At 42.3% G+C, this 16,198-nt stretch overlaps 1 protein-coding gene across 5 annotated transcripts in view; it reads right to left on the reverse strand.

Moving 5' to 3' along the window:
• Positions 1–14,880, reverse strand: part of SLIT2 (slit guidance ligand 2) — a 270,822-nt gene extending 255,942 nt beyond the window's left edge. For all 5 annotated transcript variants that reach the window (XM_075709781.1, XM_075709779.1, XM_075709780.1 and 2 more), the window contains exons 1-3: positions 14,705–14,880; positions 12,760–12,831; positions 11,475–11,546 (exon numbers count right to left, since the gene is read on the reverse strand). In XM_075709781.1, coding sequence (XP_075565896.1) covers positions 11,475–11,546; positions 12,760–12,831; positions 14,705–14,880 — 320 coding nt within the window. The remainder of the gene's footprint in view (positions 1–11,474; positions 11,547–12,759; positions 12,832–14,704) is intronic.
• Positions 14,881–16,198: the final 1,318 nt, after the last annotated feature.

A 16,198-nucleotide genomic window follows, 5' to 3' on the forward strand; every position in this document is an offset into this window, starting at 1 on the left:
TACACAGCACCCAAATCATCTCCGTGACCTGGTTTAACCATTAAGTCCTAAAAACCTCACCCTAGATATACAGGGACAAAATAATAGACATCAGAATAAGTGATGCCTATTTCCTCACCAGAGAACTTTATACAGAGCTTGACTTAGGCTTACATCTGCAAGGAAGGCAAGCCTTATTACTTTTCTACAAAAAAAAAAAAGTGTTGTTATATCTGCCAGAGGCAGAGAACATCTGTGTATCCGTGTCCAAAGCCACAATCTACTGAACTTCAACACATCTGGCAACTGCTGTCTGTGAATGTGACTTCAGTGAACATGTTGAAGGCCCAAGAACTAAGAGCTAAGCAAAAGATTGTGCCAGTTTTTCCATTAAGAATTCTCTGCAAAGGTCTCTCATCTCTAGTTGAACTACTCATAATCTCATTAAACCCAGCAATATCAAGTTTACTGACCACATGAATAAAAATTGCAACTTGAGAAGTTCAGGGCTGATCTTACAGCATTTGGATGCCTAAGTCAAAATTTTCCCCAGGTCAAGAGCCACTTAATCAGGACTCCATTTTCCAGGCTAAATAGTGACTAGCTAAGATAGATATCTAAGTTAGTTTCAATTTAATATCAAATACCAATTAGATATTTGTTTTAGCAAAAAAAAATTTCTGAAAGGAAGCAGGACATAGACACTACTGCAAACTCAGTTTCTTACTTGTATAGGCAGTGGTGAAAGTTACTTTGAAAACTACAGTCCTACATTGTACTAGTGTACACTACTTGAATCATAACGTATTTTCTGTCCATTTTCTTCTCACACGGGGATGATATCAAGTCCAAAATAACCACATTCCTCCCCTACCCCAATCAATTCTCCATACATTATGCAGAACACTATTTTGCACAGAGAATCAGGAGTCTATACTTTGCTTCTTTTAAGAGGTTTTGCAATATAAGCAGAGCTAGGACAAGTTCTTTGTTTAGTTAGGTTTTGCTTTTTTCTTTTTTCGCTAAGAAAAGAGAGAAACTAAGGCTGTTTTCTTGAAGCTTCTGTATTCCTTACTGTTTCAACAGAAAGGATATTTCTATAAATAGCTGGTCATTACTCTTATTAATTCTGCCTTTGGCATTAAAAAAAAGTGTGAAAAACAAAGCAAAAGCCAGGAAACTACAGGCTGGGCAGCTTTACCTCCATGCCTGGGAAGGTGATAGAGCAAAGCAGAAGCTATTTCTAGACACAGTAAGGACAAGATGATGACTGGTAGTAGTCAGCATGGATTTACAACTGGGAAAATCATGCCTGACCAGCCTGATAGCCTCCTGCAATGAATAAGGAACTTGACAGATGAGGGGAAGGTAGTGGACATTGTTTATCTTTACTTCAGTAAAGCTTCTGACACTGTCTCTAAAACAGTTGTCCTCATAGACAAAATGATGAAGTACAGGCTACAAAAGCAGATGGTGAGGTGGACTGAAAATTGTCTGAAGTACCAAGTTCAAAGGGCTATGATCAGTGGCCCAAAGTCCAGCTGGAGAACAGTCGCTAGTGGTATACCACAGGGTCAGTACTAGAACCAGTACTGTTCAACATCTTTATCCACAACCTGGAAGACGTGACAAAGTACACCCTCAGCATGTTTGCAGATGATACAAAACTGGAAGGAATGACTGATGCATGAGGTGTACACGCTGCCAATCTGAGGAACCTGGACAGGCTGGAGAATTAGTCAAAAAGGAACTTCATGAAGCTCAACAAACAGGAAATGCAAAGTCCTGCACCTGGGGAGGAATAACCCCATGCACCAGCACACAGTGGAGAACAACCCATTGGAAATCAGCTTTACAGAGAAAGGCCTGGGGTGCTGGTGAACAAAACTTCAGTTAAACTGAAACCAGCAATGTGCCCTCGCAGCACAGGCCAGCAGCATCCTGGGCTGTATTAGGAAGAGTGTTGCCAGCAAATCAAGGCAGGTGATCCCTCCCCTCTGCTCAGCACTGGTGAGGCATCTGGAGAGCTGTGCCCAGTGCTGGACTCACCACTACAGATAGACATGGACATACTGGAGCAAGTCCAGAGAAGGGCCATGAAGATGATTAAGCAAACAGATTGGAGCACCTGTCACAGAAGGAGAGGTTGAGAGAGGGACTGTTTAGCCTGGGGAAGAGAAGGCTCAGAGGGATCTCAATGTGTATAAACACATCATGTGTATAAATAAGTGATGCACTTCCTTCCCAAGTAAGGAAGACTGAGCCAGACTCTTCTCAGGGGTGCACAGTGAAAGGACAAAAGGCAACCGGCACAAACCAAAATACAGGAAATTACATTTAAATGCAAGAAAAGTCTTCGACTGTGAGGGTGGACAAACATTGGACCAGGTTGCCCAGAGAGGCTGTAGGTTCTCCATCACTGGAGACATTCAAAACTCAACTGGAAACAGCCCTCAGCCACCTGCTCTGATCGACCTTGTGTTAATCAGTGGCATGGGACTAGACAATCTACAGAGGCTCCTTCAAACCACCGCAATCCTGTGACGCTAATTCATTAGATTTTATTCTATCAAGTATACCACAAAGAAGGAAACAGAAGTTATAAAACCTCCATAAAGCAATACAGGATCAAGTATCACATGAGGCAAGGATGATCTTTGACAACACCTGGGATTACTTCCAAGAAAAAAAAAAGGCAAAGAAAGAGGGGAGGGGAAGTTGATCTATTAGATGGAATTTAGCTGGAGTTTGGACAGGTTGTTTAGAAAGGCAAGAAGGGCCTGCAGATAGTCTAGATAGGCTCGTAACTGCCTTTCTGGCATCGAGTTACCACAGTAAGTCTTCACTCAAGTATTTTTCTGTAGCACCTGTACAGGCATCCTGCCAAACTAGTCAGAAAGGCTGGTGTGTCTTAAAAAAATTAAGGGAGACTTTGCCACATTGTATTTGATTATCAGTCTAGACTATTATTAAAGACAAGCCAGCACAATGCACTACATACTATGAAGGAAAATAAAACATTTCTTCTGATGAAGTTTCAACCAGACTCTTCAGAGTAAATGAGGTAATCTAACAGTATGAGTCAGTGGCAGCCATGCAGCCAGATCCCTCACACATTTTGGAGTTTAACTGTAAGATTCCAGACAGAACTGTCACTTCTGCAGTTAGAGTAAGGAGCATCTTAGATGTTCTTTGAAATATGCTATATTAAAATGTAATGACAGCTCAGTTTTCACCTGTGGCCATCTAACATTAAACCTGTTTTTTTTTTTAAAAATATTGAACTGGCTCTGCAACAGATAACTATGATTTTTACAGAGTAAAACTAAGATGTATAGCTTTAATATCAGTGTTCTATAGCATCAATTTAAAATAGCTTCCAAACACAAAACACTATTTGAAACAAAAACATTGACACAACAGTTCTGTAGAATCAGATTCTGTTTCAACGTTTTGCAACAGTGCAAATTACCCATTTCAGAGGAAGCAAGAAAGAAGAGCATCCAGCAAACAATGTCACAAAGGATGAGCACAAAACAGATGTGGGAAAAATAAACAGCCTTCCTGCCCTGGAATTTGTAAAAAGGTCTGCAAAGAGCAAACAGGACTTCTCACTGCAATTTGACTTCTAGACCTATAAAAGGAGTCCCATGAGAAAAGACACTCAGATGAATAAAATATACTAAAAATAATAGTGAACATTTACACGGCTTTTAAAAGAAGAACATTGGTCTTGGGCTTAAAGTTTTATCAAACACTGTAGTATTCTGCAATCAAAATACAGCCATAATCTGATTTTTAAAATTCCATTAGAACACTGCATCTTTTTAAATACTCTCTTCAAAGACAGCCTTCGTCTATTTCTGATTTAACAGACATTTTTAGAAAAGATATTTGAAGTTGCTTTGACAAAAGTGTGCTAATACAGAATAATTACTGTAGTATTTTTTATTTTTTTAAACTATAAATACAGGTGCCCCAGTACAATCCGTGTAAGATGGTCTCACATTCCTCTGTTAAGTGATTAGCACCGCAGGCTTCATGGTCTCCTCCTTGTTCTAGGATGAGGAATGCGCTACACATTGCCCTTAAACTATGTAGGATTAGCTAAGAGAAGGATTTTTCACATCCATGATTAACAAGGAATAACTGTTCACTCCCTTCAGGGCTGTTCAAAAACATATTCTCTACCTGAACTCATTATTCTTCCGCTACCTATCACACATGCGTGAAGGTATTAACCCTTCAAATGCTCATATACCCAGACTGAAGCCAGACAGGTGATTAAGTATCAACACTTCTAAGGGGGAGAAAATCAAAGCATCAAGCAGCCTTAAAAAACAAGCACATGCATTAGCACCTCAGGTTGTAAGCAGTCCAACCTAGACCTTCCTGGCTGCAATAGTCAGAAACTATTCAGAATGTACCCCACCTGAAAAAAGAACTCTCAGGCTTCAGTAATGAACTTGCACACCAAGATGAAGACCAGGATCCGGTGAGAAAAGAAACTGGAGACTAACTTCTAGCCAAAGAGCTAAGAACTCATTCTAAGAGCTCAGTTACAACTTCCATGCCATAAAATAAAAGGTCTTACCACCAAAAAAAAAGGCTTTCACTGAGACTACGTATAGTCAAGCACAACCAGATGAAAGATCGTTCATTTACTGCCTGCTTTTTAGCTATGCTAGTGATACAACGATTCCTGGAACAACAGTGGTGACTCCACTGCTAACAGTATTTTTCACTGGGGGTCCTAAAATTCCACATTAGCCTTTAAACTTCAAAGCTAAGCCTCTATACATTGGAAAAAAATAATCAGGTTTTGCTTCAGTTAAAACTGCAAAACCGCATCATAAAAATAGACATTTGGCATTTTTTCCAGAAGTCCCTGCTCCTGAACTTTGATCATGCAGCTCTGTAGAAGTGAAATCTGGGGGTTTTAACAGTTCTTTTCTGCAACTGAAAAGGCTATATTCTACCAGAGATTCAAAACCCAGAAAGAAAAAGTTCAGACCAAATCATTCCGTGATTAATTTATTGACGCAGCTCATTGAAAATGTTGCTACTCCTCTTTTCAAAGTTACTATTTTCCTACTTGGAATTTACATTTTATGGATAGAGCTAGTCACATAATTGGAATAAAACTGCAATCTCATGCTACACATCAATACATAATAAAAAGTTAGCACATAGGTTTATTTTAATCTCTGGAAAGCATGTTTTATGCCACCAGTGATACAGTAAGTCTGCACCCTAAGAAAAAACATACGCATAATATAGTGTGGCCCTTTCCTAAACTAGAGAAACAGAGCAGTACTAGTTTATCTAGTCTATTTTGAAACAGCTGCTAATTCCTTCGATAATTGCCCAGGCCTGGTGGGCAGCATCACCCAAGACAAGCTGTATTTGTTTTTATCCTGGATGAAACACTTTATTTCTCAGTCCATCCTGCTACGCAGGCCTTTGTAAGATGAGATGCTCTGTAAAACACCATACATTCAGACACGGTAACTCTTAAGTGAGTTTCTGTTTTATAATTTCAAAACCTGCTAATACAGATTAATAGTTTACCACATTTATCAGACTAGGTTAGAGCCCAAACAGATAACTCTAACCATTTAATATGTGAAATACAGCTAAAAACTACTCTATTATACTGAATCCCATTTAATATCTTTGACAAGATTGACTCCTATGTATTGAGGTTATAATTAAGCCCTTGCTGCAGAAGCTGCAAATGTTAACGGTTTCACATATAGAAATATATCCAGAAAAGAAATCCAAGTAGTACTTCAGTTTGTTTACTAAGTAGAAAAAAAAATTTCCTTGAAACTGTGTAGTTGAAATATAGTTTTCCTTCTGTGCTGTGACACATTTGTCAATTGTTCAACCACAGCATGAACAACACTTTAATAATTTTCAGTACTACTCAGTCAAACGTTCATAAGTACACTCTTAAGTAAATGCTCTCTTCATCTTAAGTTTTAATAACTTGGTTTAATGTACATGTGGAGATGGAGCCCCAATAAATAGCAAGTACAGACAATTCCTCAGAATGTTATTTTAGAACTGTGTTGTTGAAATTTAGAAAAATGCATGAACTATAACAAAACATTTAATTCTTGAAATTATTTCTTTCTCTATCATTCAGTAATACATTGTAAGAAGTGTGAAAATACAACATAGATAGCATTCAGTTTAAAAGCTATTTCAAGTACCAACTTGAAGTTCAACGCTTACAGCATTCTTTTCTTGAACTCAGGATTTCAGCTTACTCGCACCATGTAGCTCAGGGGGGCTGGTTTTTGGGGAAGTATGGGGGGGTAAATATTTAGCTCACACATTAACTCAGAAGTTGCAGTTGTTCTAGGGCCTGAGAGAGTAACATTTTACCTCCACACTAGTTTTCAGCAGAAACAGGTTTCATGAGGTTTGTGGGGGGAGGGTGGGGGCGGTTTGTTAGCTTGCTTTAAGTCTACATAAATAGCTCTTTAGAACTGTTAAGACAATGAACAGATATTTTAGAAATAAATTCTATTAATTCAAGTATCAGAAGTGTAGGGGCTTGGCCTGGAAACTTTTTAGGCCACAGAAGCAACCTTTCTCACAAGAGTAATCAGTGGGACTACTCATGCAAACCAAGTTATTCACGTGGTAAATGTCTGCAGAATCAGACTCCGAATTAGCATTTTAGGGGCATACTGCTGCCTCAATGGATTATTCACAAATACAGGAAGAAAAATGTGGGTAGTTTTCAAACGATTGCTGTAAACTCTTCCTATCCCGACATCTTTTGGATGTTTAGCATAGTCTTAGAATGGTCATAGCTGGCATCTGAACTGCTAGACATAGAAAAATTATTAGGAAATTATGATTAAAACCAATGTTCGTATCAGCCAAAAGACATTTTTTTCCTAAATGAAAGGGTAACTGCTCTGCTACATAAACAAGTGAAGAGTATATTTAGCCCTCAAAACCCGACTACATTGTATTTCTGGAGTACAAAGAACTGTAAGGAAATTTTAGACTTAAGTAGCTTATAATAGAACTGGTTCAACAGTCTATAGCAGCTGTCTTCAAACAAATTTTATACTTCCCTCCAGATGACATTAGCTTGTAAAAACACTGGGATACTTTGAGCAGTAGCTGCAACACCACAGAAGGTGGTGGTCTTGGGGATAAAAATTGACTACACTTTTTAAAAGTAATTTTTAAAGCTGTGTCTAATAATAGTATTAGTTTTCAGAAAGTGGAGGTTTTCAGTTCATCTTCATCTTGTTTTCTGAAGAGACTATTTCAAACTATTATAAACATCACACCCAAGATGACAGCTTTATAAAGAAAGAAGAAACAAGCGTTCCATTTCACATTCACATAAGGAATAGTTTCAAAGGGTTTTGTCACCCACAATAAGCAGTGGTCTCTGGAAGTTCTTAAGTGCTGTTAAAATTCTCCATACCATGACCCTCTGTGCCTTTCTGCTATGAAGCATACTTGAAAGCCACGACCGATGCATTACTGTGGTCTATGAAAGAGAGGTTCAGATGACTGAAGACATCACACCCCAATCTTTTCTTTATAAGACCTGCCATGTACTGAATGGCCTTAAACTCTTTAGAGACCTTACTCATAGGAACACGGGCTCATCATGCAGGTTACTAGTTGATACAGGAAGTCTTGCAGATGTTAAATACAGGACAGCCAAGATCATAATTAATCCAAGAGCTGTTGACACCGCTTCAGGATGCACACAAAGGTACAAGCTGTCCCACTGACTGAAAAACAGGCTGTACATATGGAAGTTCAAAGAGGGTTGTTTCAGCAGACAGACCATCTACACAACACAACAGCCCATGTGATTCACCCATTCAAGATACTGGCTGTAAAGAAAACCGTATTCATGGCAGACTTACTAGCTCAGGCAGTGTTGTACCAAATTAGTTCGGACCGGAGCTAGTACCCGCTTAAGAGCTGAGCCTTCAGACAAGACTGCCGGAGATTATAACTAAGTGAATACTGCAGTGTCTACCCATTTATTTGACCAAAGACTTCTCAAAGAAGTATCCAACTAAAAGGCTTATAGCAAAATCACCTTCAGCTTCACCATGGTCTCTCCAGCAACTCACATTTCTGCAAACCTAAAACCTAGCTGATCAAGTTGCTAGTTTCCATCTCGTTTCCCCTCCCAGTTCTTAGGTAGTATGCACTACTATACGACCATTTTTTGCTAACTGAACATTTTTACTTTAAAACTACCGCAGCCCTGCTGCAGTAACAATCAGTTGTTACAGCAGTATTTACTGTGGTTTTGGTTTCCACTGCGCTTCTACAATTACACTGGTGTGACACAAATTCCTGTTACGGAGCATACTAGGTCTAAATAGCTTTGTGTACATACTACTATCTAGTGTACTAGAGATTTGTTGTTGCTTAACTATAGGAGAAACATTTATATCTACCTGAGAGAGGTTATACACAGATTTAATCAAATCGTATCTTAAGTAGTTTTCTTCTGAAGAAAAGGTTGAGAGTTTCTTCCCTCAGAGATTAATTTTGCAAAGTGCTTCAGGTCTTCAATTCCCACTTCCCTTAGAGGAAGTTGAGGATATTCAGCGTTTTGCATGATCAGATCTACACATGAGTATTCATTACGACTACAACACTGATCAACCAAACAGTTCCTTGGAAATCAGAGTAACTGGTCTAAAAAGAAATTATTTTGTACCTGAAATTCCAGTTCAAAACCAAAAAACCCAAAAGCACCACTTAACCTAAAGAGATGAATTTGGTTTTGTTCCCCAAAGGGAAACTATTGTGAAGGTCTTTTCTTCACATTAAAGAGAACACTGAACTACAGGAAACACATTTTAAAATTCAAACTGTATGCAGTACCACAAGATATTCCAACATAAGAAATACTACATGTAAACAATCTTATAAACCAAACTGAGTTTGCTTAAGTTGTAGCAAGATTCACTTATACCTGCCATTGGCATGCTAAAAGGACTGCATCAGGTATTTTTTGACAGTAGCCTGGCACATTACACTTACAGTGGAAATGTGACATCCTACACTTACACATTAAAAAAAAAAACACGAAAAAAGCTTTAAAGTGCTTGCTATTCAATGCATAAAAGAAAATACTTGAAGAAGTAACCACAAGTTTCCTGAAAAATTGTTTTGAATTTCAGAATCCCAAGGAGATGAATTGGCTGTCAGATAACAATGCGCCTTCATCAGATAGACTTGGCAGTTGTAAACAAGAGGAATTTTCTCAGCTTTTCCTCACAAATATGAAATATTTGCTCTTAGCCAACAGCTGGGGCAGTTTAAAGATATCCTGCATATATATTTAAATTACAAATCACCCACACACCTAACACCGACTGAATTTCAGCAAATTGAGGAAACTCTGACAAGTGCTGGAGCAGATGCAAAATAACTCTGAAGACAAAACAGACTCTGACTTTGAAGGTCTAAGTGACTAAACTGTCAAATGTCATAGATTGCCTGCTGAAGAGGCAACAAACATAACCCACAAAAGTAGCCACAATTATCAGGATTTCTCTTCAGAACAAGTATCTTATATAACTGGAAAATACCTACTGTTTTCCAAAGATTTTACAGATTTATAGAGAGAAAAACAAAAACACAGAAGAAATTAAATGGCAAAATGTGAACGCTGTAGACAAGCAAGTTTTAATTACTAAAGCTCTTTTTTTTTTGTATTACAATTCTGTATTTCAGAAATCCTACAATTAAATGCCTCAAAATTATGACATAAGTTAAAATAATTTTAAAAACATTGGTAACAAATCACATAGGATCTCGCTTCAAGACAATTAAGAAATAAAGTTGACTATAGACTGTTTTAAAACTTCGCAATCATTTGGTATCTCAGTGTCAAACCACATTCACAGTGAAAGCATGGTTCTTTTAATGTTTATTAATGTTTCATGTATGTGTACTTACTTTTGCAATATGAACTACAGCCCTGTTTAATTTTTTAGCTAGACCCTATAAACCAAATTTAGGAATGTGTATATATTATTCCAATATACCCCTCAGCAGGAGAAGCTGTACTAAACCCCTACACTTTGTACAAAGTTTAAAACACATTGTAAAAAAGCATTGCATTAAGTCTGTTTTAATAGGACTTTGAAAAAATCTGACTATGCATTTCTAATAGCAATCAATCTCATTAAAATTTATTCAAAAAAGGTTGCACTATATAATGTCACTTTCAATTTTTAGGTCAAAAAGTTACTTTGGTTTATTTGAAAAAATGAGGTAATTATCTCAAGTACATGATATTTCAACTACTATAGAAATATCATAATTACGCTGGTGGTTACTAAGTCTTTTGAATAGCTTTGTCTATATGACCAACCAAACCATAATGGTTTGTGGGTTTTTTTGTTTTAAACACACAGCAGCTGTGGATACAGAGCACAACTATAAGACAAACAGGATGTTTAGACCGATGCTGCTTTTCGATGGAGTAAAGTAGAAATACCTTTGTGAAGTTAAAGCAGCAGCAAATGAAAAAATAAACAAGACCACAGAGGCATGCTTAAAGAAAAGGTGATAATGAAAATGCTGCAACTAAGATGCCTGATAATGAAGACAACTACTCTAAAGCTCTGCATGAATATATATTAACACAGTGGCATTCATATACTTTCCTAGCTCCAAACTCAAACTATATCCAACAATCAGCATCTTGCCTTTAACGAGCCGGATGTCTTAAGTTGAACAATACATTTTAAAAACTGTTTCCATTTGAAGAAATGCAGCAAAATAAGAAAGCACATAGCGAAAATTAAGCAGCTACTATAAAAAGCTAAACCAGTTTGGGAATTACTCATTTTCTATGTCCTACTGCAACCAAGCAGGTGTTTGCACTTCAACTCCACCAGACAAGATCCTCTCATCCCCACAGTACTCAATCTTTTTTTTTTAAAGTCCAAATGCAATTAATTTTTGAAAGCTAACAGTTCATATTTTTTCTAAGCTTTTGTAAAAGCTTTAAGCATAAAAACCAAAGTAGAATTCAACTACTGCTTCATACTATGTAACAAGACAACACTTTATAACTAGCAGTTACTTCCAATAAGACATCGTATAAAACATCCAACGTCTCCAAGACTAACATCTAACACTGTACCTCAGAGAACAGGCTTTTTTAGGTGTATTCATGTTTGAAAAAGTCCTTGTATATTCAAGGGAAAATATTTCATAGTATTCAAGCTATTTCCTACAAGACAATTGCAGTTTACACTTCAAATCCAGACTGCTCATGAAAGCTCCCACCCGCCCAAATCCCATACATACTGCTTGAGAATTTATCTCTCTTGTGTCTCAATAAGGACAGACGTCCCAAGTTTAAAAAAGTAATTAAAAAAAAAAAAAAAAAATCAGAGACCTGAGTACCTTAACACACAACTGATTTGATAAAAAAAAAATCTCATACATTTAGAATTAAAAATACTTACAGCCTCTCCAGTTCTTTTAAATCCTGGAATGCTCCTCTCTCAATAGTACTAATCTTGTTCTCCATGAGCTGACTGAAATATAGAAATTTTTATATGTAAGTTTTAATAGCTCCGAGATAACTTGTTGCATTAACAGCAGTCATTTAAATGTGACCACATGTTCATTAAAACAGTACAACAGTTATTCTAGAGTGACATCCACTTTAACTTTCCAGACTCCTGTCATCAACACTCCACATGAGCTTATATACCCAAAAGGGGAAAAATAATCCTCAGCAAAAGAAATAGGAATTCCATTTGCTCATTTACTTTAAGAGTCCCAAGTTAAGAAGTTACACGTATGTATACATGCTGCGTGCACACACGCACATACATTGCTCTTCGGCAAGTTACAGGACTACAGTTGAACAGTATGAAGGCATATTGCCTTCATATAGCCTCACATGAGAATAACAAAACAAAAACACTGAACTGTGGCGTTGGGAAAAAACATCAGTGAAAGATTAAACAACAATTGTAATCATAACAGTAGTTTTGTTTTGTAAAAAAATTAAAAATTACTATAACATGACATTCTGTTTCAGAGAGAAATGGAAAAGGATTTTATACGACTACTTGCTCAAATCAAATAGCCTTAACAAATAAGCTAAGTTAATTCTACAGTATTTTAAACTTGGTATTAGTTAGATTTTTCCCAAAAAAACCAAAACCCCACAGAGTTTTACAAGCTTCATAATGCTTGAAACAAAAGCATTTACAAAAAAACTAAACCAAATCATTCCTTCCTCAAATTCACTGTTTTAAAAGTGTTTCCTTTTCACCCAGAAGCTGTAGAAAAGCAGTAATCATCACCTGAGACTTGCTTTTAAATTCAGTAAAGAAATAACTTTTTTCCTTAATTAATTCCCTTGTACTTCATGTTGAGAGTACCCATTTTCAGTGTGAACTGTGAATTTCCTTAAACTGAAGCCACTCCAACAGTTACCCAACCAACTTTAGCAAGTCTCACTTTTAAGCTACATGCCAAATTAAATCCTCAAGTTCTCATAACCTTAAAGGGAGATTAAGAATTTTTAAATAAATGTTATTTAAGGGAATCGCTAATTTATTCATGTCAGTGTACAACACATGGGGGAGGGGCTGTAAGTTCAGATACAGCAGCACAACAGTTAAAAAGTGATAACTCATCCAGCTCATAAACTGGAAGATAACTAGTTCAGTGGTTTTTAAAACAAACTGTAGCATCAGTCCTAAAAGGTATCAGTGACAGAAAAAGAAAACTTACAGAACTCGAAGGTGCCTTAGACCTGCAAAGTCGGTCTTGGTGATTCTTGTGATGTTATTTCCATTAAGATCCCTAAGAAGAATAATTTATAAGCAGCAAAATTAAAAAATTCAGAAGGTACTTTTAAATGGTTTTGTTTGTTTTCATCGGCACAGCATTTTCAGCAATTAGATGTAAATGAACCCAACGAACCATTCCTACAACTAGCACTGTGCGAGTTCCTGATTTCCAAATGACTGAAAGGTTTATCTGGAAAGCAGTAGTTTCAAACTTTGTCGTAAAAGAGCCTTACAAAGTCAGTTCTGCCTGCCATTACAAAGCTCACATTCAGCTTTAACGATATAGAAGAGACAAAACCTGTCTCAACGTGGTTATAACAGCATTTTGAAACCCACTAAAGCTACTAAATATATATACACGCCACAGTATTTGTTTGACTGTTACTAAAACTGAGTGAATGGAATCCAAGACAATTTTCACCATTTTTATGCAACTTTCAGCTTTCGCAGTATTGCTACGAAGGCAGAACTGGGCTTAACCTCCTATAGCAAACGTTAGCTTTCAAACAAGCATAAGGTTGTTGGAGGATATGCGATGGGAAACACGATTTTATGAAAACTAAACTCTTCACTTGCTGCACAGGAAGCTGTAGTGACTGCAGAATGCAAAGTACGTTCAGAGGCAACAGAAAACTGTATCTAGGCCCTCGCATTTCTGTTCATACTTCAGCACTACTTTCTCTTCTGGAGCTATATGCCCCTTTTTCATAACATTTTGGGGTCAAGATACAAACTTCTCTCAATTCCAATTGCCACACATAAAACCAGACTTCACAATTCCTGAGGTAGAGCCATTAGGAAGTGGCATTACATGGAAACTACCCTAACAATTACAGCTCGTTCCCAACGTAGTTAGGAAAAAAAAAATATCTGGGTTTTTTTTTTTTAGCGTTTATACCACATGCGGCCAAAACACCACTGTAAAGAAGCCGCACCAGTCTCAGCAGAAATGCATCCCAGATACTGTTCCCGAGTGAAATTCATCACTCGAGACGTGTGTTCACACAGCCACATTTGAATGACTTGGGAAGAAATGATGTGCTCACCTCTTCCACTCCTCAGACCCTCCCGAACGGCAGCCTGATACGACTGATACCCGGCCCCATGCTCGCACCCTCTCAAGGCCAGCACCCACCCTAGCCGGAGGGTCCACGAACGGTCCCAAAAAGGGGATGGGGGAGGAGGGACCGCAGTCGAGGCACAACTCGGTGCCGTCTGAGTGGGAAGCAGAGCGAGCCACCCCAGCGCGCCCTCGCCCAAAGGCAGATGCGTGCCCGCGCCGGGGCAGAGCCCCGCCGGGCTGCAGCTTCGGGCCCGGGCTGCGGGCGGCAGCGCGCGCCGCCCGCCTCCCCGCGCGGAGCCCCCGCGGCAGCCCGCGGCCGGCGGGGCGGGGGCGAGCGCTGCGCGCCCGCGGAGCTCCGCCGCTCGCCCCGGGGCCTGCCTGCGCCCGCGGAGCGCGGCGGGGCGCCGCGGCCCGGCTCGCCCCCAGCGCCTCGGGGAAAGCAAGCCGCAATAGCGAAGTTTGCCGGGAAATGGGCGCCGGCCGGGGGAGAGGCCGCTGCGCCGCCGCGGTGCCCGCCGCCCCCGCTCCCCGCGGCGGCGGGAACCGCGCTCCTCACCGCGGCTTCCCGGGATGAAAGGCAGCGGCCGGGAGCAGCGTCCACCTCTCCCGTGTCTCCGCGCATCGCCGCGAAACGGGCACCGCCAGCAGCAGGGGAAAGGAACGGACACCCCCCGCCCCCCCCCCCCCCCCGCCCCCCGCAGGGCGTCGGGACCCCAAACCGGGCCGGCTGCGGGGGCCGACCTCCGCCCCGCCGGCCGGCGGGAGCCCTGACGGGCGCCGGCGGCCGAGGGGCGCTCGCCGCCGCCCCGGCCGGGTTACTTACAGCCTCTCGGTGTTGCGGGGGATGTTCCTCGGGACGCCGCGCAGCGCCAGCCCGTGACAGTCCACGGTGCTCCCCGAGCAGGAGCACTGCGCCGGGCACGGCTGCGGCGCCGCCTCGCCCGCCATCGCCAGCAGCAGCCCCAGGGACAGGGTGAGCTTCCCCCAGCCGCACATCATCACCGCCCGCTGCCACCCGGCCGGGGCCCGCCGGCCTCGGCCCCGGGGAGGCGCGGGGCGCCCGCCCTCCTCCTCGCCGCGGGGAGCGCTCGGGCAACTTTCAGGGTGCGCAGAAAGCGAAGTCCTTTCTATCCAAAGCCGAGCCAAGAAAACAACCCCGGCAAAGTGAGGTGGGTGGCACCGATCCGCGGCTGGCGGCGACCTCGCTGGGAAGGGGGCCGGGCCCGGGCCCTCCCTCGCTAGCCCGTCGGGTGGCGGGGAGAGGCGGCACTCGAGTCTCGTCTTCGCACGCTCCCGGCGAAGGCGAAGCAAACCCACGGGCTCGGGGTCCGGCGGAGTTGGGCTGGCTCCTTCTCTTCTTCCTCGCCCCTTCCGAAGCCGTGACTCCGCTCGCAGCCCCCGGCGAGAGGCCGCGGAGCCCCGTCCGCGCAAGCGGCGCGCTTCCTGCGCGGCGGCCCGCGCAGCGCAGCGCAGCAGCCGCTCCCACGCGCGTCCCCCGCCGCGGGCCGCTCACAGCCCCACGGGGGGCGGCGGCGGGGCTGACACCGCGCACACACCGCCCTGCCAGAGGCGCCTCAGCAAATCATACCCCTCTCGCAGGCATTCATCAAACTGTCTCACGGAAGGAGGAGGGAGGGGAAAAAAAAAAAAAAAAAAAAAAAAAAAGTCAAACACACAAGATGATGTTGGGCTTGGCTTTCCACCCCCCGCGCCCCCTCCTGCTGTAAGCTCCCAAGCCAAGTTTAGCAGGAAAGGGCTGGTCCTAGAGCACGATAATAATAAGCAGCTCGAGAAGTGATTCGTTGCCCTGCTGGAAGGGAGCTCATCCACGACCTCCTTCTCCTCGGTGACAGATCACAGCTATAGATCCTCCTGTGATCCCGGGAGCACGGCGAGACAGAGCAGATGACGAGCGATGTGCGGCGGGAGCGGGAGGGCTGGGGGGCGCGTCAGTCCGCTCCCCGCGGTCTCCCGGATACCGTGGCTTTGCTGCGGCAAAGGCACCTGATGGGAAAGGTAGGAACTGCTCAGTCCTTCCAGGTGAGGCCAGTTCGGCAGCTCCCGGGGTTGCTGCAGGAAAGGGAGCAACTTTCCTCCTCTCCCGGAGCCCGCCGAGGCACAGCGCCTCGGCGAGGGCTTGCGCCCCTTCCCCCGATCCCGCCGGTGCACCTGAGCTGTCGGTGCCGGTGCCGAACAGCCCGGCCCGGCCCTCGGCTCCCCGGCGGCGGCGCTCCTCCGGCGCACAGGGAAGCGGCGCAGAGGCCGGGGTTGGGGGGTGGAAGCGGGAGAAGGGAGGCGACGCGCCGGCTCCTTCCCT

The sequence above is a fragment of the Pelecanus crispus genome, chromosome 4 (genome assembly GCF_030463565.1).
Source record: "Pelecanus crispus isolate bPelCri1 chromosome 4, bPelCri1.pri, whole genome shotgun sequence".
In the NCBI taxonomy this organism is placed as follows: domain Eukaryota; kingdom Metazoa; phylum Chordata; class Aves; order Pelecaniformes; family Pelecanidae; genus Pelecanus; species Pelecanus crispus.